This window comes from Polistes canadensis, unplaced genomic scaffold (genome assembly GCF_001313835.1).
Source record: "Polistes canadensis isolate GaletaPanama2010 unplaced genomic scaffold, ASM131383v1 scaffold_8, whole genome shotgun sequence".
NCBI classification, from domain to species: Eukaryota; Metazoa; Arthropoda; class Insecta; order Hymenoptera; family Vespidae; genus Polistes; species Polistes canadensis.
In genome coordinates, this window is record NW_014569555.1 from 1,686,063 (window position 1) to 1,710,587 (window position 24,525).

Genomic DNA, 24,525 nt, shown 5'->3' on the forward strand with positions numbered 1-24,525 from the left:
GGCACCGTGAATCGAAAACAAAGCTTTCCTTGTTAATCTTAACGATTTTGTTTCTCAAATCTTTCGAGGGAGGATTAAAAAATTTGCTTGTTGATGAGAAACAATTGGAAATAATATTCATTGGTCATTTTTTACGAAAAGGTTAAGGAAAGTATGTCTTTAATGTTCAATAAAGAGATTCGAAGATAAAAGAAAAGAAAAATATAACTGTAAAATAGGTCGAAAATGTAAAAGAGAGAGAGAGAGAGAGAGAGAGAGAGAAGGGTAAGGATTAAGGCAGAAGCTTTGAACGTAATGAGAGAAGAAGAACGAAGAAGACTGGCGTGGAATAAATTATGAGAACGAATTGTAGTTTCCAAAGTGGTCTCTTCCTAAACTTTCGTTTAGTTTTCTTTTTATTTTTATTTTTCTTTTTCCCCCGAAAAGAAGCAGAGACAAAAAGGAAAATGGAGTGCGAAGGAGGATGAAAAAAAAAAAAGAAAAAAGCAGCTAAAATAAAAAGATATGACGTAGACGTTGAAAAACCCCTTGAAGAAGGCACGATATATGCAGGGAAGCATAAACGCGTCATAGCTATGAGTATCGTGACCCTGAGTGAATAAGCGAGAATAACTCGGCTCTCTTTCGTGCGAGCACCTACGAGAGAAAGAGAGAGAGAGAGAAAGAGAGAAAGAGAGAGAGAGAGAGAGTAGGCGTTTTACACTTACGCCTACGACAAGACTGTCGACGACATATAGGTCGCTTTACTTTTCTCTCTCTTTCTTTCTCTTTCTATTTCTCACTTTTTCCTTCTTTCTCTCCTTTTGTTTGCTCTCGGCCCTATTTTCTCAGCAACGCTCTCAGTCACGTTATTGTTCGAAAGGCATACGATCATCTTCTTCGCGAAGTCGCCTTTTCACAGGAAAGAGGAACGAACGAATGAATGAATGAACAAACGAACGAACGAACGAACGAACGATGAATTTGAGATTGGATCGCGTAGCTTTAATTATTCTCGATGAATTCGTTGTATAGTTCGACATTAAGATTTTAATTAAATTGACTTTTGAATTCGCAACGAAACTATTATATTATATAATACGAAAATCGTTTATTACAGGACAAAGCGATTAATTCTACTCGTAATAATTATATTTTCAAATGTTATTATTTAATCGTTATATCGATATGTGTTTGAATCTTTTTTAATTATATTTATTATAATAAATGTCGAACACAACATTTATGATTCGTTGAATAATAAATTATAAATTTTGTTTGTATCAATTGTCTCGAGATTATTTTATTTGAATTTAATCGATTTGATAAACTAATGGCGCACACACACACTTTATATCTAAATGTACTTTCAGATAAGCGAAAGTGTAAAAAGATAAAAAAGAAAAAAGAAATGTGGCGTTGAAAGAAAAGAAGAAGAAGAAGAAGAAGAAGAAGAAGGTCTGATTTTATGGATGCGTAAACTCGAGAAAAGAAAATCTTGATAATTTAGTCGTAGAAAAGTGTGGAGAAAGTGGAGATGGTAAAAAAGAGAGGGAATAAAAAGGAATAAAATGATAAGGAAAGAAATAAGGTATGGAAGGTTGGTTTGCACTGTTGAGAGAGAAAAAAGGGGTATGAAAAAGGAGAATAGAAAGAGGTCATTCTCATTCCCTATGCGCACCACGACGACCGTGCTACTTAGGTCACTCGAGAAAAGGGAGAGGAGCTTGCATGCGGTACGTGTTGCGGAAATTTTGATAATTCATCCAGTCTGCTACGTGATGAGGGGAAATGGACGTACCATACGTTTCGTGATGGCCAATGCGACGAGATCACTTAGAGGAAGGGAAGGAAAAAAAGAACATGAAGGAGAAGACTAAAATCGTGTGCTTTGATATTTAAGCCTAGCCACGTATTCTCAGGAGATATGACTTCAACTTGGAACGATCTTCTTCTTATTCTTATTCTTTTTCTTCGTGAATCGTTAATGAACACGGCACATTTAGAAACTCTGATCCAACGGCACGAACCAAATATTCCAACTCTATTTTTTTTCTTTTTTTTTCTTTTTTTTTTCCTCCCCCTTTAAAATCCTAACCAATTGACTTTACCGATTGAATACGTTCGAATTTTGCAATAGATACTCAAAATGATCCAATCAAATTTTCCACTATTATCGTTATTTTATATACTTATACGTGGTGTATATTGTTTCATTTATCTCATCACCCAACTTCGTTAAATTATCAATTTCGTTATAATTTTACGCATAACGAGAAACATAATTAATTACACCACCAAGTATGGCCTGGCATTGTGCCAAAGAAAATTTACAACCAGCAATATTTCATTAATAGGTATATACCATATATATAGTTCTCTCTCTCTCTCTCTCTTTTTCTCTCTCACACAGTATCCACCACTATTCGTAAAATTATACGCGGTTTCCAAATGATAATTAACCAGATTCTAAAGAGGATACGAGCATAGCCGTATAAATCCAAATGGTTTAATTTTCATCCTTCGATCGGCCATACGTAATTTGATTTTTATAAAGGTATGATTAATTACACGCCCTAGCAACTTTTACTCATCTTCATTAAAAAAAATTCGTTTATAATGATGAATTATATTATGTAATATATATTATAGAAATATTTTAATCGTATTCACGTAACTTGTTATCATACATTATTTTCGAGTTTAGAAATGAAACAAGAAAATTATCTAAGAAAGATATAACAGAGAACGTTAGTGGCATTGGGTGAAAAAGGGTGGAAAGTGGGTGGTAGAAGACTGGTAAAGAAGCTTAATGGAGCATTGGCACTTTGCAGGGAAACTCACTACGTTTAAAGGACAAGTTCTCGAAGGTACTTTCTCGGAAAGTTACCGAAGCTGATATCACTTTTGGGAAAAGGCAATCGAGTCCGAAGGGTCTGGCGAGAAGTCATTCTTGAATCTGGAATAGTACCTAAGAAACTATTTGCAATATGAATGCTTTAGCCGCGACGCTTTAACGCGTGCATAAGAACAAGAAAGAGAGAGAGAGAGAGAGAGAGAGAGAGAAAGAGAAAGCACATATTACTCGCATAAGTTCTGCGAGAAAATCAAATTGTCGATCGTTAAGATTTGCGAAGCAGAAACGCAATGAGCTTAGAAATGTCAGCTGTTTCTAATTTACGAATGAATGCTGTCAGTTACTGAAAATAATTTTCTTTCTAATAAAACAAATCGGTGGTGGAGGGGGGTGGGGCGGTTGTTAAGGGTTGAAGTTAGTTGTTGTCGAAAGGAAATCAATTTTCCATTCCAACTGTTACGAATCTAAACCATCGGACAAAGCTGCTTTCTTTCTTCGTGTATAGTATTTGAGAGTCCGAAGGAACTTTAATTATTTATCGGAAAATTATAGTTCACTGGTAACATAGATGTTGTCATCGATGTCTAACGTTTCTACTCCCCCCTCCCACCGCCACCCCCACCCCACATATATAAGTGTAATTCTTTTTCTTTTTCTTTTTCTTGTTAGGAACGATATTTCTTTCAAGGTTATCTTTCCACGAACGTTTTCATACCATCGTGAAACGTGTTGAAATATCGTAATATATGCACGTACGTACGCTTATACGTTTGTTCCTCGAACAAATTTAGTTTTTATTTTGGCACGAGAGAATGAAGTTAAAAAAAGAAAAAAGAAAAAAAAAGAACTGTAAATACTTCCTTCCAAATAAACAGGAATATGTAAACTTTCTACCACACGACCAACGTTACCGCACAAATACCGAATACTTCGCGCGTAAGGAAAAGAGGGAAAAAAGGAAGAAAAAAGAAGGGGAATGTTGAAATTCACGAAATTTGCAGCAACGGGAACGTTGAATATTCCAGGAAAAACGTAGATTCCACGATTCCCGTTTGCAGTCGCGTCACGGAAGGGAGAAAATTGTCTTCGTTCGGGACAAACAGGTCTTTGGTGTTTACCTTCGCGCCCTGTGCTTTAGTATTTCCGTTCCATCTATGGAAACAATGCATGCTGTATGAACAGAATAAAGGATAGAACGTTGGTTTTTCTTTTTCGTTGTTTTCTTTTTTTTTTTTTTCTTTCCTCCTTCTTTCGGTAAACTCACATATGAAATTGCATTTGATAATATTTTGTCTTTCGTGACTCGAAAGTAGAAAAAAGTAAGTACTACTCTTGAAGGTCTAAGCTTAAGTAAGTCTCAATTAAATGTTCTAATAGAATCAACGGGTTGAAATATATAACCAAGGATATCGATCATATTTCGTCGAGAGTAGTAAGTCTCGAATAAAGGCCGGGTTACCACTTCTTCTATTTTTTCTTTTCAAAATTTCATGTTAAATAGTTCGGAAATTAACGAATTCGCGCGTTATTCGAATATACCACGCGCTAATTATTTCGTTAAATGAACGATGATGATTACGAATCGATAAATTTGAAGATTGACAATGGGCTCGTGGGGGAAAACAAGAACAAGAAAACAAAAGCGAACTTTACCCAATTAGAAAATATAACGAGTATTGAAAGGACGAGCCAGCCTGTAGATAGATCTCTTCTTCTTTCGTTATTTTTTCATCCTCTTGCTCTTTGCTACGTCAGAATGAAAATGAGACGATTAGGAGAGTGAGAGATAGAGATAGATAGATAGAGAGAGTGAGAGAGAGGGGAAAGAAGAAGTGTAAGGTTCGGGGAGGAGGTGGAGTGAGGAATGTGAAACGGATGAGGGACAGGGTCGAGGGTTAAATCTACCACGCGGTAGCGAGTAAAGGTGGGGTGGTAACCCTGACACAGTTGAATAGTTCTAGCCTCCGTGAGTCTCTGCATTATGTATGTAGACCTCCTAACCCCCGTTGCAGCGTTGGTCTCGACTGCGTCAGCCAACGTGCACCAACCTGCACCCTCTTCGTACTTAGTAGACCTCCTCCTATATCTACCTACATAGAAACCTTCGCTTTACCTGCAAGTAACGACCCTGCTAGCTCTCGAATCCTGTTGTGAGTGAGTGAGTGAGTGAGTGGCACGCGCGCGCGAATTCACTCGAAAGAGAAATTGTCTCGGCCAGGGCCACGAACCATTCCCTGGTATATTCTACGATCGATATTACCAGTGCTAAGAATAATTACCTCATGGATTTCACGAACAAGAGAGAGAAAAAGAAAAAGATATATATGTATGTCTATATATATATATATATATATATATATATGTATGTATGAAGCTTCTGCTACCACAAATTATAGATCGTTCAAAGCTCGTTATTTCAATTGAAACTTTTACGAGCTTGTTCGATTTTAGTGAATATCTTTATTAAAGATATCGATAAATTTTCATGTCGCGAGTGTTTACGTTTAATAGTTTCATTGATATAACTAAAAGGGTAAAATAAAAGCTTGAAAATGTTTGTGTTTTATTGATCGAAAGAAACAATCACGAATTAGAATAAATCGGTAGTAGAAATAAGACAACGATGTATGTAATGCATTTAATTTGTAAATATAGTAAATTCTTATATCTTATTGTGAGAATGTAGTAAGAGGATTAGCGTTATATGAAAATAGTATATCTTTTCACGGGTTCTTTATAGGAATTCTTGCTATAAGAACTCGGTTTATACGGATATTTATTCTATTGCAAACTTTTTTTTACCAACTATTGTATTCTTTGAAAAAAAATAAAGTAAAATAAAATAAAATATAAAATAACCAATTATTGATTCTCTTGTGGAAGTTAGTTAAGTTTCTTCAAGTTATAAATAAAAAATGTCGACGTTTATATGCAGGAATAATTCATGAAATACCATTTCTTTCACGCGTAATATTTAATATCATACACATACATATATATCTTTCTCTATCTTTTATAATCCATTTTATTCATATTCCATATTTCGTAAAATATAATTACCGTCCGAATAACAACCAAATATGTCTTCAAACTTCTATTTCTGAAAGTTAACGTGCCACAGATATTTCAAGTATAATTATCCAAGAGTACCAATAATACGCTTCGTAACTTCGTCCGTTTATAGCGGAATCACGTGCGCGGATATACACAGTTTCGCCTACTTCAAACTTTTCGAAATTATTAGTTCTCTAGAAGAAGAGAACCAAAGAGAGATAGAGAGAGAGAAAGAGAAAGAGGGAGAGAGAGGGAGAGAACGAAAGAGAAAGAGAAAGAGAATACCTAGTTTCACGTAGTTTCCAATTTATAATTCGATCGCGAACGATGACTTCTACTCGAATATATAGAATTCTCTACGCATGTACACCGAGAATACTTGAGAAAACGGTTCAATTATTTAACGAGTTAGATGGAACTTCATTCCGTCGTTGTTGATTTAACAAAAATACCGAATCAACGTTTAAAATCATTGAAAACAAACCTTAGACGAGAGATAGAAATAGAGAAAGAGAGAAAGAACATCAACGAAGAAGGAATATAGATAATAAATTAGTCACTCCATGTTTCAAATTCACGATATCGTGGAAGAAAATTTAAATTGCACCTTACGAAGGATATGCAAACAACCTCTGCAGAGTTTCTTTCTCATTTTGGAATAATTCTCTTTCCGAGATAACGTTTTATAGTAAAACTTCATAATATCGTCAGCCTTCAAACCTTCCCCCGGTATTCCCCCTATTTCCTTCCCTTATTTCTCCATCAACCATCCCACTCTTTCGTCTTCTCTTTCCTCTTTCACCTACCCGCGAATTCATTGGCCTCCGTGCAACTTAAATTAATTCCCTTCTCCGTTGGCATTTCATAACGAAAATCACTTTACGCGTTCGAAAGATTACGATCTTGGAAAAATGCTGCTGTTGCTTCTTCTTTATTCCTTTTTCTTTTTTTTTGTTTTGTTTTTAATACGTCATCAAATGATCACTGCTAAAATTACAAACATCATAAATCGATATAAATCACATTTCTCTCGATATATATTAATGGATAATATAATAAATTCTTTCAAACGTATTATTTTCTTTAATCGTAAAAACTATTTTTGACAGTGGAAAGGAAAAAGATCAGCTTGGTCAAAACGAGAAGATAGAGAATAGAATAAAAAGAATATTTAGTAAAGGGCATGAAAAGAGAGAAATAAAAAAAGAGAGAGAGAAAGAGAAAGAGAATCTGCCGCGTGGTTAGAGTGGTTGAAAGCTTCGAGATGATTTCCAGAAAAGAAGTTATGAAGAAGTAGAAGTAGAAGTAGAAGAAGAAGAAGAAGAAGCGAGTAGGAGAGAGAGGAACTGAGGTTTTGCTCCCAGCGGTAGAGCGCATATCTACGAGTAGTGAAACGCCAGTGAAATTGAATTGCAGGAAGGTGCCTTTTTTTTTTTCTTTTTTTCTTTTCTTTTACTTCGTTTTACCTTTTCTCTCTTTCTCTCTCCCTCTCTCAATCTTTTTTTTTGATTCTTTTTTTTTTTACTCTTACTCCGAGCTATCTTTTTCATTTGCTTTTTCCCATCTCTACTTCTGATTCTTTCCTCGAACCAAAGCCGATCCTCTTTTGCCTCGAGTGTTTGCGCAATTGACTCGTGTCCCCGTTTGTTTCATTAAATTACGCTATACCACCCCTACAACCAACCCTCTTTCTCATCTCATCAGTTACTTCACCGTACGCGTCTCCTATTGGATCTTTACACTCATATTAGTCTTTATTACACCAATATCTTATCATTTTTATGTTCCTTTCTTAAAATCGAACCTCATCGAATAATTTCCATTAGAAATTTTTAATATTTCTTATTATTCTACTTTTATTTTTTTTTTTACTTTCTATCAAATGCAAATGTATGAAAGATAAATAATAAATGGAATATAGTTGTCAAGAGATAATTGTTATTCAATGAATTTAGATAGAGTTAAACACTAGTAACACATAAAGGAAATGATAAAGTTATCGTTTGAAATGATAAAGATTTCTCACACCCTTATTTCTATCTCTATCACTCTCTCTTTATCTCTCTCTCTCTCTCTCTCTCTCTCTCACTTTTGGTCCTGGCTTAGTTAGTCACTGACGGATAAATGCAAATAGACGACGCGTATGCAAATTACGCGTGGTTAAACGCTCGCGCGAGTGACATGAAGAGAGGGTTTGGATGCGTGTATGTGTGTATTGTGTGTGAAGATACGAGGAACCTCGGAACGGAACAGGCAACGCTGCCATCCGGATGTTGATCTGATCCCTAAAGGAATATTACGTAGAGCACATGACGACGTTATGAACCTGCCTCCTACTACTATGTCTATATATATATATATATATATATATATGTTATGTATGTATTTGTGTGTTTGTGATCTATATGATGTGTGTATGTGAATGGTTTTATATAGGTACAGGCGATACATTCACGTAGTCGTCTCAAATAATATTACCTGTCAAACTCGACAGACACGGATACATGACGTGATACGAGATACGCTCGAACCTTCCACTTCGTATATATTATATTATATTATATTATATTATACACACACACACATACACACATATTCACATTTGTGTATATGTATATTAAATATATGCATGCATATTCTATCGTAACGTACATTTATAGATTTAGTTTCCACATTAATGAACGACAAACTTTACGATCGAAGAGATATAACTAAACGATAAATATTCAACGATCGATCTATTCGTTTACGGATATAATAATTATTTCAACTATTCGCGTTGTTTAAGATTTTTTATTGGAAATCCATTGAAAGAAATGTATTTTGTATATTAAGGCAGATCATAAAGACAATTTCGATTTTTAATTTCCTACTTTAATTATATTCGCGAGATCATTCTTAAAATAATTGTTTCTTAAAACGATTAATTTAAGTGTGTATCAATGAAGATTTTTGTAATATACTTTTGAAAAAAAAGTATCTAATTATTTCGAACACAACCCTTGTTATTTCGTGAATTAATTGAATTATACGATTTAACACAGACGTATATAAAAATTAGAATAAATTTATAGGACGAATTATGATGTATATCCCGTTGAAAAGAAAAAAAGAAAAAAGAATGAATGGATCCTCAAATTCGTATCAAAAACTAGAAATGGTCGAATTAAATTAAAAAGGGAAGAGAATCAACGCTTATCTACGTGAAATACCTTTAGAAGAGTTTACGGTATTTCGTTTTTGTATGCATCGTGGCTAGTATCATGAACACCCGAATAAAAACGTATTTTTCACGATTCGCTAGTTCTTTTCCAAACTTTGAAATGCTACCTACTGTCCGAAGGGACGGACGGTCGTACGTGTACGGATGTTTCGAACTATAAAAAAGAGGAAGGGTGGGGTAAAAAACAAAATCGACGATGAATCCACGAGCTCGGTCATAAACGGAATGTTGTTTCGTTGTTTTCCGCGAAAACCCGAAGTGCCACAACGTTGACGATAATATAAATCAAGCTTACGACGTTGGCAAGCAACCATTTTTCATGCTTCGCAATTCGAAAGACTTTTCTGTTATTTCTTTTTTTTTACTTTTGTTTTTTTTTTTATTTCTCTCTGATTACTTTTTATTTTTTTTTTTTATTTTTTTATGTTTTTCTCTCGCGGTTTCGCACGTCGTTCCCCATTAGCTTCGATTATCATCGCATTCTAAACCTGAAACTGTGAAATACGTTTTGATGAACGAGAGACAACACGAAGTTGATGTGTGTGTGTGTGTTGTAATCCTTATTCATTTCATCCGACTTTACGTCCTTTCTAATTAGAATCTAGATGGCCGGTCATTTCTTTTTCTTTTTTCTCATTTTTTTCTTCTTCCTTTTAATACTTACAGCATAATAAGACTTTTCCGCTAATTAGAGTGGCTTCTCTATTTTCGTGTATATTTCACGTGATTTCTCTTTACGGGGGGGGGGGGCGAAGTTAAGGATAAAAACAAAATTATTTATAACAAATTATTGTAAATTTGTTGATTGCAATACGACGCGAGAAAATAGACAAGAATTTATTCATTAATTTGTGATCTTTGAATTAATTTATCGTAACAAAAAATGAAATATTTTTAATAGACTTACGTAATCACAGTAGTATATTAACCGAATACAAAGTTGTACTTAAAAAGGTAAAAGTCAAAGTAAATGAATAAAGAAACTTTTCATCCGAGGGCAAATACCGGCATGTGCTATTAATGGCAGCAACCCGTGCACATGTGTCCTTGATTTGAATGAAAGGTGTCAATGAAGGAAATATCGATCCTATATCGGCGAAGCTTTTAAAACGCCGATGGCTTTAAATAATCCTTGCTTTTCTTTTTCTTTTTTTTTTTTAAAAGACGGCGAAAGTATCTAAAGACAATATTGCTTGTCATAAGAAGAAAAAAAGAACAAGAAAAATCATATTAAAATGAAAAGATTACCTTTAACACTTTTGCAATTAATAAAAAGTGTTTCTATTATTTTTAAAAACAAGAAGAAATCGTTCGTAAGGTTGACTAAAATCTGACATCTCAAATGTGTGGATTACAGGTTTCATTAGCACCCTCGATATGTAAACTTGTGTTTCCGCCCGCGTATAACGAAAAGTGGTACGAGAGGGTGAGAAAACATACAACGAAGGGCGAGAAAAACGAAATTTGTCCTTGCACGAGCCTACAAGAAATGAAAAAAAAAAACAGAGAGAGAGAGAGAGAGAGAGGGAGAAAGAGAGAAGGAAAAAAAACGTTGAACGAGAAGAGAAATTAGTTGTCAAGCACAGAAACATTGGATGGGTGTCGCAATTCTACCCGAACTTCTACCGTGATTTATGCGAGATTCCAGGGACGCTACGTAGAAAAAAGTAAACACAAAAAGTCCCCTATCTTCTTTTTTTTTCTTTTTCCTACAGTAATATAGAAATTGTCAAAGGATGAGAATGCTGCTCGAGCCAGTTGTCTCGATCTCTTGACATAAAAATTGGAGGGTTTACTTTCTCTCTCTCACTTTAATGTTAAAACTTTTTCCGTAAAACTAGATACGAAAAAAAAAAAAGAAGAAAATTCGAATTAAACCAGTTAAAGGATAACATGAAAATTACTACTACTTCAAACGGGATCCCCCTTTTTCGAAAATCGTCATTTTTCAAACATAGAGACGAATGATTATCGATGTAAAATTACTCAGGCAAGAAGAATTTCAAGATACATAACAAATTATGATCTGCCGATTCTGTAACGGGCACCGTTAATCGATGGGAATAGCTGATTAAGCATACATTAAAGGGGAAGCAAAAAAGATTACTTCCGCCGCATTGCGGGCATGCGGATATTTATGAGATCATTGGGCTGGTGATCGGGTAGACTAATTGCCAGAACAATGGCGCAATTATACGTCGAATTAATTTATATCTCTGCCGAATCTGCGGCAGAAATTTGCGAACATACACCGTACATGTATGTACGCTTCTCTGTCTCTCCTTTTACAAGAGTTGGGAGAAAGAGAGAGAGAGATAGTGAGAGGGGAAGGATGAGGAAGCGGGGGAGAGGAAGGGGTGGCAAAAGAGAGGTTGGGAGGGGGTGAATAAAGAGAGAAATAGAAAGCGTGAGCATGAGAGAGAGAGAGAGAGAGAGAGAAAGGAGGACTCAGGCAAGCAGGCATGATGATTGTCATTGCGGCAATCATAGTATTGTCCTGCGGGATCTATCGATCGATTAATTAATTACGGGAGAATGGATACGCAGGTTTGCGGAGTCAATATTGAATTCACGTTAATGCGTTTCGGGAAACCAATGCAGTCTCGCACGGTAATCGTCTCGGGATCCGCTCTCAAGTATGAATCGATCAGGTTTGACTGGTAACATTACGACAAACGGCTTTCCTTAGATTAATCGTATCTATAATCAAGTCAAATTCAAGCCATTCATTCGCCGTCCCTTCTCGTCTTATTTATTTCAAGTAAAATCCCCTCGCGAGTAACATAGTATAACATACTGACACTTCGGAACGTGTTTTACGATATGTTGTCGTGCTTTCAAAACTACTCGGAGGGGTTGTTGGGTATGTTAATAATAATCGTACAATAGGCGTGCTTAAATTTCGTACGTCATGATAATTATGATTTACGTGACTCAATTACACGAGCACGCGCTTACTATACAAATGGATTACTTTCTAACATGCAACCGTACAGCAGCCATCTAGGATAATAATAATAATAATAATAATAAATAAACTTAAAATTATAAAGGATAACGCGAAAAGATACGATCTACATATTATCTAAATAAAAGAAATATGAATGGATATTAAAAGATAATTCTTCAACGAACCCTCCCCCTTCCAACCCCTTCGCGACTTATTGTTTAATATTTCAAATACAAAAAAAAAAAAAATAAAAAAGAAATAAAAGAACAAAGTAAAAGACCGTCGTAATTCTAAACTTGTGTGACTCTTCGAGACACGAAATATCGTTTGTTTTTTTTTTTTTTGTTTCATCGTTGAGTTGGAACGGTTGATATCTTCTTTGATTGATCCGTCGATGGCACGTGCGTTAACAAATCATGCAAAGCAGCAGAAGTGGTTAGAGAGAAGACAGAGACATGATTTTTCGATTACCCGCCTCCGTCAAGAGAGAGAAGGAAGAAAAATAAAAAAAAAACACAACAGTAGGGATAAAGTGTGTAGGAAGCAAGAGCTAGCTAGGGTTACGGGGTGGTAGGATGATGGGGTGACGGGTGTATAGGGGTTGGGGGGGGCGAAAAAAAGGTAGAGCAGGAAAGTGCACTAGCCCGCATTATTTCGTGATGGACGAGCTCGCCGTTCAAAGGAAATGTGATGAATTGAAAAACTGTCATAGGTCTTTCGCGGCAAAATGATGAAAGCTTCCTTCTCGTGTACGACAATGAAGAAACATTTAAAAAATTTTACTCCTCCCTCTCTCTCCCACTCTCTCTCTCTCTCTCCTTCTATTTCTTTTTCTCTCTTACTCTTCTAATGGACACCAACCAACCAATGTGTTTCGAATGCGAACAGACGATTCTTTAACGTTTAATAAATGATTCATTATTTATTCATTTATATTAAAATGTGAAATTGTAATAAAATGTGCTAGCAGATCGAATTATTATTGGTGTTGTTTTTTTGTACAATTGTCAAAATAAAAGATCGAAAGAAACGATCGCATCAATTTGAATTGAAACAATTAAACAATCGTTTTTCTAAATTATCCTTTGACAAATGAGATCCAGTCGACGTTGACGGGTAACGTGTTTCTTTCTTTCCTTCTCTCTCTCTCTCTCTCTCTCTTTTCCCCTTTTTTTTTTTTCTTTTTCCTTCGCTGTCTCTTTTAACTTCCTATTTGGTAAATGCAACGAATTTTCTACCCTTCCACGGGAAAAAGAAAAAGATTGATACGTACGTTTCGTTCGTTCGTGGGATCGGTCCCGGAAATAGGCTTGACGCGAATAAAAAAAGGCCAAAAGGAGAAAAAGCAAAAAAAAAATAGTATAAGGGGGGTAGAGGGTTAAAAGAGAGAAGAAAAAAGTTTTTCCAAGCTGAATACTATTGATCAGAGCGTTCGAAAAACCATCAGAATTCTCTCTCTCTCTCTCTTTATATATATATATACACGTATCCGATATCAAATCTGTTTTATCCCTACTTCACCTATTTTATCTTTACCTTTTTTTTCTTTTATCCAAGCACGGCATACGACGACGACGACGACGACGACGATCGATTGAATAAGTCGAGCTTTTTAAAGCTAGTAACACTGATTAAAAGGTTGCGAGATACGCGCGTATGGCTGATTAAAAGGGCCGATTATTTTATCCGTAAAGAGAGTGTGAGAGAGAGAGAGAGAGAGAGAGAGAGAGAGAGAGAGAGAGAGAGGGAGAGATAGAAAGAGTTAGAGAAAATGGTTTTGAAGAGAACAAACGCGCGTAAGCGACTTTTTACATTCGAAATCAATTTGCCGCGATTTAGACCCAATCAGCGTGTCTCCAATTCCCGTGTTTTTTTCTCTCCTTTTTGTTTTAACCCCTCTCCAACGCCCCCCTTTTTTCGTTTCCTTTTTCTTTTTTTCTTTTTTTTGTGTGTTTTTCTTTTTATCCCCTTTTTATCCCTGTTATAATGGATCCACGAACGAACTTGTACTAAATATATATATAGCTACGTGTATCTCTGTATGGTTCTCACCATTTATCGATTAGTAACATATTTTATAAATGTACACATGTATTAAAGATAATCGGATAGTGAAAATGAATGGAGTTAAGAGAGTTAAAAGAGTTAAATAGCATCGATTTTTTTTTTCTAGGGATTAGTATAGAAAGATTGAAATAGATGATTATGCATGTAATGTCGTTTTTTTGTTTTTGTTCTTTTTTTTTTTCGAATGAAGAAGAAGAAGAAGAAGAAGAAGAAAAAAAAAATACAAAGAAAGTATGCTCTGCCCTCTCCAGTCCGGATTGTTTTAACAAAAATTCATAGAAAAATATAATACACATTTATTCTAAGTAAGACAACTTAATTGAACATTATTTTATACGCGAGACTCTTATAAATATATATATATATTTCTTTCTTTTTTTTTTTTATTTTCGGACAATAATAATAAAATTCATCGAAATAAATCAATCAAGAATTTGTTTCTTTTTTTTTGTTTTTTTTCTTTTTGTTTTTTGCGTAATTAATTAATAAATATAAGAAAAATGTCTCACGAAGTTTCGTGGACACGGCGCGTCTAATTCGCCGTTTGTTCTTTTCATTTTCCAACATAAATTAAAGAAGAAAAATTAAGAAATTATTAAAGCGCGTAAGCTAAATGAAATTGACACAATGTCGCGTCAAAGCAAATTATTTTAATTATACAATAAAAATATAGATATATGTATATACGAATCTTTTATAATAATTCTTGCAACTTTGAAAATACGTATTATATATGTAATATATATATATTTTAACGGGGCCCTACTCTCCTCGAGCATCCTCCTTGCTGCCAGTTGATCGTTTTATGAATTATGATGAATACATGTTAACGACAAAGAACCATCATCAGATAATAGGGAAAAATAATACAAGAAGAAACTGTATATATATATACACATAAACGGATTATGTTATAATGAAATGCTTGTAATTGTTTTAATAAAATAAAAAAAATAAAAAATAATGAAATAAAAAAATTGAAAAGAGACGAAAGGATGATAGTAATTCAGAGGATTGGAAGTCGTTGGTTGGTTGGTTGGTTCGTTGGTTGGGTGGGTTGGAGGACGAAGGTTGAAATGCTTTTCCACGGTTCGAACTAATTAGCAAAGTATTTCAAAAGCAATAGCAAGCTTTTGCCAGAAACGGCAGAGCTCGTGTAGCCTTGTTATAAAGCTTGTTCGTTGCTCGCCTACTGGAAAAAGTCCCCATGGGTGAACGATCAACCCCCGTATTCAACCTCTGCCCGTATCGCGAGACGTGTATTCGTATAAACAGATACGTCATTGCATTGATACACACACACACACACGTATACTAGTATAGTATACGTACGTATGTACATGCTCGGATAAAAAAAAAGAGGAAGATTCGATCGTAAAGCTCATAGGAATACTATTTACTCGGGCAGAATATATGCTTTCTCTCTCTTCATCTTCCTCCTCTATTTTCAGTTCACGCTCCACTTGGCGATTACGCAACGTTAAATCGAGAAATTAAAGAAGAGCAGCGAAATTGCAAGCTACGATATTTTCTTTTTTTTTTTTCCCCGGCCAAAGAGCTGGCAGTAAATTTTTATGTAAACGAAGCTTATGAGAGTGTTCCGCGAGAGAGTTCGAAAAAAAAACGACGAAACAAATGAAGAAGAAAAAAAGAAAAAAAAAACAAGGGGAACAACAAAATATAGGAAACAAAAAAAGGAGAGAGAGAGAGAGAGAGAGAGAGAGAGAGAGAGAGAGAGAGAGGGAAAGGGAAAGATTTCAATGTTCCGAATGCTCAATGATCGTGTAATTCGAAAATAATTTTCCCCGAGTAAGGCAAACGCAAAAAGAGAAAAAATATTTCCGATGAAATTGTTAACTTGTATAGGTATATAAAATTTCTTTTTTTTTTCTTTTTTATTCTCTCTCTCTCTCTCTCTCTTTCTCGTACTAAAAACGTTTAAATGACGAACGCTTTTTGATAGATCGATAGCACCGTTATACGTTACTTTGTTATGTGTTACTTTTCGATCGAAAGTAATATATGAAAATAGAGCTCGCGTTAGAAGAGAAGATGATGAAAAAAGGCAAGGAAAGAGAGGATGAAGAAACAAAAAGAAAAGAAAGAAAAAATGAACTATCGAAAGAATTCATAGAAGCGTGTAGAAGAATATATAATTGACGATGATGTTGCTCGTCGTTGTTCTAAACGAGTGTCCGTATAAAAAATTCTAAAACGTCGCGATGCAAAAAAGGAACAAGATGGAGAGAGTATTTTTTTTATCGATTATTAAAGAAACATGCGTTGACGTGAAAAAGGATACGAATATACGTGAAAGCAGCAATTTAACGAAATATTCGAGTTAAATGTTGACCCAATCGTTTCGTTCAAAACAAAAAATAATAATATCACACAAATCAAAGAAAGGAAAAGAAATCCTATGAATGGTGTTTGATAAATTTAAATAGGAGAAAATGAAATATGTTCGATTGGAACGGATGAATCGATGCGAATAATGAATGAATTCCGATTGAAATTATACAATTATAACGATAACATGGGTGGAAAAGGTTCGAATGTAATCGATATTTAAAATGAGAAATTGTTAGAAATGTTGAAGCACAATGAAAGCCTGTGAAATTTGGAAAAGTAATCTTATTAATATGAAAATAAGCGAGATAATCGTTCTAGCAGCAGGAGTACGCTCGTTTTAATCGAGCGGGGCCCACGTATTTAACTCACGGATATTAGAGAGCAGAGGGTGTCGACGTTATCGTACCTTGTCGCCTACCTTCTTCTCCCATTGAAGAACGTAGGGCACTGGGTGCTCACCAGGGAACTCTACATGACAGTTGAAGACAACACTCTCTCCCAATATAGCCGTTATATGGACCGCGTCCTGATGACAAAGTCCTGAAACAAAATAAATTTTAATCAATATCTGTGTTCCTCATATCCATCCCCTCACTCTTTTCCTCCCTATCTACCAATCTCTTGATATTTTTCAATATTAAAATAACAAAATATTTCAAATCCATTATTTATATGCCATTGGAAAATTCATTCCAATACGAAATCCAATATGTTTCACAATAATAAAAAAAGAAAAAAAAAAATTAAATAACATTTATACAATATAAAAATTCGGTCAGAGAGATATTTTGTGTTTTTATCTTTTAAAGGATATTTAATTCTGTTTTTTCTTTTTACCTTTTATTTTTTTTTTTTGTAATGATCGTATAATACGTATCTGTTCACTTTTTGCGCATACTCACAAGAAGACAGATATATATTATTTTTCTATATAAATGCAATTTATATGTTATTCCATAGACAGGTGTGCAAAATCTACGATATTGCACAGTTCGTTGTTATTTTACGCTTTGGAACTGTCTGTCTGTCTCTCTCTCTCTCTCTCTCTCTCTCTCTCTCTCTCTCTTTCAATCTCTTTTTTTCTCATCCTAAGCATAATATCTCGAACGTTCTTTCGACGATGGTAGAAGCTTGTCAGAGGAATAAATTGAATCCCGTACTCGGTTGGCGCACTTAATGCAATTTGAATGTTCCAAGTTAAAACGTCCAGGTGGAAATACATTCTTCGAAGTTTCCTCGCGTGAAGTTTTACACCGTTGCCTATTGCCAAGAGAAACGCGAGAATCCATGTTCTCTTTCTCTCTTTCTCTCTCTCTGTTATACGAAACGTAAAACTTATCGTTGTTTCGTACCAAAAGAGAAATAGAGAGAAACGAACTCGATGAAATTCTTTTGAAAATACAATACACCAGCACGAGAAACTAGTGGAATTTATTCTAGCGGTAATGATAACTAACGAATCTAGACATTAATTACTTTCTTTCTTTCTTATTTTCCTTGTAAACAAAAAATACCTTAAATTTTTAACTGCCACGGTAACAGTAACTGCAGCAGCAGCAGCAACAAGAACAACAGCCAACATTAGTCTTATTTTTACGCGATCCTTTGTATTTATTTATTTCATTCTAAATTTCCTTACTTAATTTATGAAATCTGATAGAACCAATTTACTATAACAATAAAAAATAATTCAATGAAATAGAAAAATCGTTTGTTTCGAAATTAATTTTATCATCCTAAAGCTATTACCTGTGATTCCATAAAGGGATAGGTATAGCTTCCGGAAATGTAGAGAGTCCACCCTTTGTCCGCTTACGAACGTAACTTACAACGTTAGCCTTATGATGTAGCTTAATGTTCGGGGACTAACTTTCCAAACAAACGTGTCTCACATCGAAAGTTCCGATCAAAGGATTCACTTCGAACGGCATGCGTACCGAAGCGTACTCATCTCCCATCATTTTACCTTCAACCCCAACTCACTCTATCCTACAATCCATACACTTTCGAAAAGCTGTTATACACGAAAGCCTGTAAAATCTTCATAGGACAGATAAATTGAGAAAGAGAATCCTGATATATTTTAAGAACGTGTCTTTCGAAGACACGACGAGCCGACGTAGATTTCGATTAGTTGAATAATAGACAGCTCTTCCCCCCTCTCCTCACCCCAGACGTTTCGGTGTCATTTCCTTTGACGTTGACGCGGTGAAGATTGAGGGGTTTGAGAGAATCCGAGGAGAGGATTGGGTTGAAGATGCATTTTGCATGCGATTATTTCCAACGAAGTAACTTCGTCCGATCGATCCTTCTACGAAGCTTCCGCGAATATGCAAAATGGTAGTAGACGTCTCGCGTTACCTTGAATATACACTAAACGATGTCTCATAAATTTTTCCACGTGTTTTTACTGCATTATGATATCGCGCAAAATACGATTCTATAATAATCATTTAATTTTCTAAACGAACGATCGATAAATATTATCCTCGAACTCGTTCAGATAAGAATTTACATTTGTATTCTTATTTTTCATTTATGCGATATTATATAAATAATCGATAATTACAATATAATATTCGTTAGAGGGTAAAAAATAAAATGGGAAGAGATATAGGACGTAATTATCGTTTCTGTCACGCGTTAGAAAATATTGTAAAGATAAAGACTATTTAACAAAAAGAACAGAAAAATTCCCCCTACGGGACATTAAAATGTATAAAATATTTATCCCTCCAATATACAAAGTTTTTTCTATCGTTGGATTTTTCCCAGAAGTTGAATTCAGTATATTTAATCCTTCAGAGAGTCTGACCATATTAATCAAAATCCAGTTTTGTTGCCAATTAAAGCATCTTAAATGACAAATTGACCAATTACTCGGTTAGAAGATTAATGATTACTCGTCTGGTAGGACTGGCATCCAATAGAGAGAGAGAGAGAGAGAGAGAGAGAGAGAGAAAATACGTTTGATCAGTGCGTTAGTTTCTATCGTAAGGTGGTAAAGGTACATCCTACTACCATAGTCGATCTCGTTTGCTTCTCGCGTCTTTGAACGGTGATCTATCAGATAACTCTGCGGTGAAGAGCAAGCTTGTGGAAAGCCAACTGGAAATACCTTTCATCCGAACCTGCTTCCTACGTCCAAGAACGTCTTCCATCCTTCTTCCACTTATTCCCCGTTAGATTCCACGCTTCTCTAGATCCTAAGTTTGGTACATAGGTAACATCGAAGCTATTACGTAGGTACGTCCTTTAAATCGCTTTCGCGTTTACCTCCCACTTTCCCCTACTTTCCTTCTCCTCTTCCGCCTCCTCTTTTCTACAAATAGTTTTGCTTTTCCCTTTTAGATACGAAAACCGATGTCCGCTTGTTTCTCAAAGCCCACTACCATCTCTGTTAGCTAGCTAGTTTGCCTTCCTTGTTTGTTTTACCATCGACTATACTTCAAAGTCGTACGCCATCATCGTGTATCGTCCATCTCGTTTGTCGTTGTCTAATCGAAAAACGAACGCAATGTGTACGTTGCTTAACGATCCTATTAATTCTTTAACGAGAACTACCAAACACGAGAGTATCTACCATCTAACAACTTCTCTACCTTTCGCTTGCTAGTTAATTATATATGACGGGATGGATACATTTTTGATTTGCCACTTTGAGAAACTACCCATTGTGTAAACTTAAGTAGTTATTACCAACTTGTAATCTTATTCGTTGATCGTTGATTATTCTAGGACAGTTGGTTGGTTGGTTACTTGCTTGCTTCGTTGAAATAGAAATTTGCAAGTTCGTTTCGGAATGTATTAAAATACGGAAGCTGCGGTAAAATAAGGCTTTTCTTCGTCGTTAATTAACCAAACGCAAAGACGTTGTAATGAAACGTGAGAGAATATTATCGGTAACGTTGTACGCGACGTAAAATGCACAAGCATCGGTTCATCGTCTCTATCTCTTTCTCTCTCTCTCTCTCTCTTTTTGCCATTGCTTTTAAAGAGAAGTAGAAGCAGTAGTAGAAGAAGAAGTAGTAGAAGAAGAAAATGAAGAAGAGGCAAGAAATACCCTCGAATATTTTACCAGCCAAATTTTCAAGCAGCGACGAAGCGTGAAATTAACGAGACGTTGCATCGGATCTCTCACTTTCTCTCTCTCTCTCTCTCTCTCTCTCTCTCCCTCTCTCTCTTTTACACGCTCACTCTTTTTCCCCTCTCAGTCTCTTTCGCACGCAAATACACCAAGCCTCGCGTAAGTTAAATAGTTAAAGCACCTGTTTAAGGCTGCTTCGCTTTTGCCGTTGCTAACGCTATGCTTCTACGCGCGGTTGAACCACGAGGAAACCGGGCTAAAAGCAATTAACCGATACTAACGAGTATTCTACAACCCTTATATTCTAAAGACTCCAGAATTGATATTAATTATTTAGAAAGAGGTAAGCGGATATTTTACAAGTCTAGAATAGAATACGATGAAAATTACTAGAATCTAATTAAATTAAAATACATATTATTACGAAATACGTATTACCCGTTAGATTAATAAATAAATTCGAGAGAGAAAATTATATATATATATANCAGAGTATTTCTCGACAACGTGTTATTAGTTTTTTATTCGATTTATTATTCTAAATATCTCAATGATATTGCTTCACACTAATATTATAATATTAATTATATATATATTACTCTCTAAGATTTATATAATATAAATTCTTCTTGTGACCACGACTATATCGATAAAATAAATTAATTCTTTCCCTCCCCCCCAACCCTCCGTTAAATATCCTACTTCAATGATATATTTCGATACGACTGATATTTATCTTCGTCATTATCCTTATGGACACCGTCATCTGCGCGCAATATTGTTCGGTTTCGCTAGCCATCTGTTCGATGATCACGACCACGACCATAATTGTCCTATAAAATCGCAAGTTAGAGGCTGAAATTATCGGATTTTTCTTACAAACGATCATGTTCTTTTATTCCGATGATTAATTGCACTATTAACGATGACACCGAGAAGACGACGATGATTCATATTAACTCGTCGTGAAACGCAGCGACGCGTTGCTGCCGTTTCCAACGAATATCGTTCAAAAGTTGTAAACTTCTCGTAAAGATCGTTGTTAAGAGATTCAAAAGGGGAACGGGAGGAAAGAAAGAAAGAAAGAAAAAAAAAGAATTTACGATCGTGTAATGGCAGAGTCATTAAAAGAGAAAATCGAATTTATCTTACTAGTCATTTTCAAAGCTCTCTTTTAATCAATTTCAATTATTATTATTAATTTCTCCGAGAAAAAAAAAAAAAAAAACAGACAAAATTCTTTCCAATCTTTTTATTATCGTCCTATTACTTACAACTATAAAACTTTAATTATCATTAATCGTTGAATAACTTTTACAAACGTGTGGATATTAAATTTTTTCTCTCTAAATAAAAAAAAAAATGTGTCTTTAATTTTATCTTTTCCCATTCAAGATAAACGTAACTCGAATCGACGACATTACGCTAATTTAAAAAGATATTATTGGATGGAACTGAGCAAACGGGAAAAAAAAAAAAGTTGGAGGACGCTTCGTGAATTTCCGGTTGAAAATAATTGGGAAATAAATAAATTACGAGGGTTAGGCGGCAAAGTTTTGGTAAAACGGTGACGACGTGGTAGCAGGGAGGGGGGAAGGGAGTTTAGGGGTTGGAAAGTGAAGGGATAGTGGGATGGGGTGGGGAGGGAGGGAAAGTAATGCCGCACAAGCGGCGATCACAATGGCCGCTTTACGCCCATGCCCTCAACTTAGGAAACTTTCTATATTAAACAACTTTTCCGCTAATTTTGCTATTCTCTTTTTTCGTCATTTTCTCGTATTTTCCGTTTCATCCCCCTCTCCTCCCCCCCCCAAACTCTCTTTCTTCTTCTTCTTATTCTTCTTCTCCTTGTTCTTTTGCTACACGCCTCCCGTTCACTTCAATTTCTTTTTTTCTCTTTCCCTATCGTTTTCTCTCTCTCTCTCTCTCTTTTTCTTCTGTACCGTTTACAACGTTTCTCGGTAATTTCGTTCTCACCCTTTCTGTCTACTTCTTCTTCTTCTTCTTCTTCTTCTATTATTATTTTTTAATACTATTCTTGCGCACAACGTGAACGCTATAAAAACGTCTGCCATCGAGAACGGAAGCTCGAAACTTCTCACGTTGAACTTTGCCGTCGTTTTAATTACCAAAGTAAGTACTATTCGTTCGAATCTTGAAATAAAAATAAAAAGAAAAATAAGTAAAATTATGTACAAGGTGTTATCGGATTTAATGGGATCGTCATCGAAATGTGTCTCCTTTGATTGGAAATCGTATTAAAAAAAAAAAAACAAACTTCGTAGAAAATATTGCACGTAACGATTGAAAGAGATTTGTTTTACGAGTTTAATTTCTTTTTTGAATTATAAATAAATCGGTTTGATCGAGAGATCGAGAATCGTTTTTATAATTGTTATCATTATTTTTTTTTTAATTTTATATAAAATAAATTTCTTTGCTTTTACGAGAGGTACGATTAAATTATTTCTTCTCATACGTAGATAGATGTACGTTGTAGATATTTTTGCTTTGACTTTAAATTCCGTTTTTGAAATAAAGCGCTCTCGTGGCATCGTTAAACGTCGCCTACTTAAACGCAAAGATATCCTCATTAGAATGTTTCGACGTACGCTTGCTTCTCCGACTTTCAAATCCATTCGTTGCTGAACATTCGCGAGAAAGCTAATGGAATATAATTACCATGTAATTGCGACAAATTTTATTATGCTAAGTCTTTGCGACGCGTATATTATCGAATAGACATTAATTTATAATATAAACGTTCAGAAAGTAATTAAAGTTGTCAGTTGAAATATCGAATATATAATAATAATATATTTTACTCGTAATTCTTTTGAAATGTATTTTATTATTAAAAAAAAGAAAAAAGAACAGCTAAAAACTGAAAAATAAACTCGTGTAATTCGATTGAATGCGTGTATAATATTTAAATGCGTAAGTACACGTAACTTAAATACATGCGTGCACGTACACGCGTATAAACATCCGTATACGAAGATTCGCTTCTCTTCCATCTGTTATTTACAGCGTATAATTATGAGATAATCTCTTTTTAAAAGAGTTTTAGTAAAACTCTTCTCATTAATAATACCAACGGGGATAACAAATGCGACGCTGTCTAGATTTTTGCGCGTTAATACGTTAATTATGTATAATAACATACACGAGGATGAATAAAAAAAAAGAAAGAAAAAAACAAAAAATAAGAAGAAATAAATAAAAAGAAGAAAATAAGTAGATGAAACGACAGACATTTTGATGCATTTCAAAAGTATCTATGTACTTTTACAAGAGATATTAAAGAAATATTAAATTCAATAATTATGAATCGTATACAGGTAAAAATATTCGAAAAACACTAGCCGTTAAATGGATACTTTTTATTTGGTATTTTTTACGGCCAAATAATCGTATCGACTTAATTTTCTTTAATTTCGTTACTTAAACTATTAACACGCTCTTTCAGTTTTATTATTCAACATAATGTAATTGTCTGCGATTATATTTATAATTATAATTAGATTTATAATTAATTTATACGTAGAAAAACGAGCGGTTGATATTTTTTTTTTATTCTTCTTCTTCTTCTTCTTCTATTTCTGCCAATTAGAAACGCGTATTCGTTCGAAAATGCGAAACAATAGCACGAATTCGAGAGAAATCGTAACAAAGTTAACGTGCCTAATGGAAAATCCTCTGGAGAAAATGTAATTGCAATTAGGCGAGATTTCTCAACGTTATAAAAGAGGATTATTAATAAAGATAATTAAAAATAGTAATCCCTTTGAAAGAGATAGAGAAAAGGACAGAATGGTAGACATCATCCACGTTCTAATTAAATATCTTACGTTAATCATGGAAAATGGAAGTAATAGAAACGACGAGAATTCATTATTCTCGGCCGATCGTCGAGTTTAAATATCAAAATGTAACTCGCATTTAACAAACCTTCG

The 24,525-nt window shown here is 34.7% G+C and overlaps 1 protein-coding gene across 18 annotated transcripts in view; it reads right to left on the bottom strand.

Annotated features, from left to right (window-relative positions):
- LOC106791553 (protein turtle) overlaps window positions 1-24,525 on the bottom strand; it is a 222,452-nt gene that overhangs the window by 31,022 nt on the left and 166,905 nt on the right. For 15 of the 18 annotated variants that reach the window (XM_014757366.1, XM_014757297.1, XM_014757357.1 and 12 more), the window contains one exon: window positions 16,889-17,022. In XM_014757366.1, coding sequence (XP_014612852.1) covers window positions 16,889-17,022 — 134 coding nt within the window. The remainder of the gene's footprint in view (window positions 1-16,888; window positions 17,023-24,525) is intronic. The other 3 variants (XM_014757329.1, XM_014757378.1, XM_014757314.1) reach the window with 1 other exon arrangement.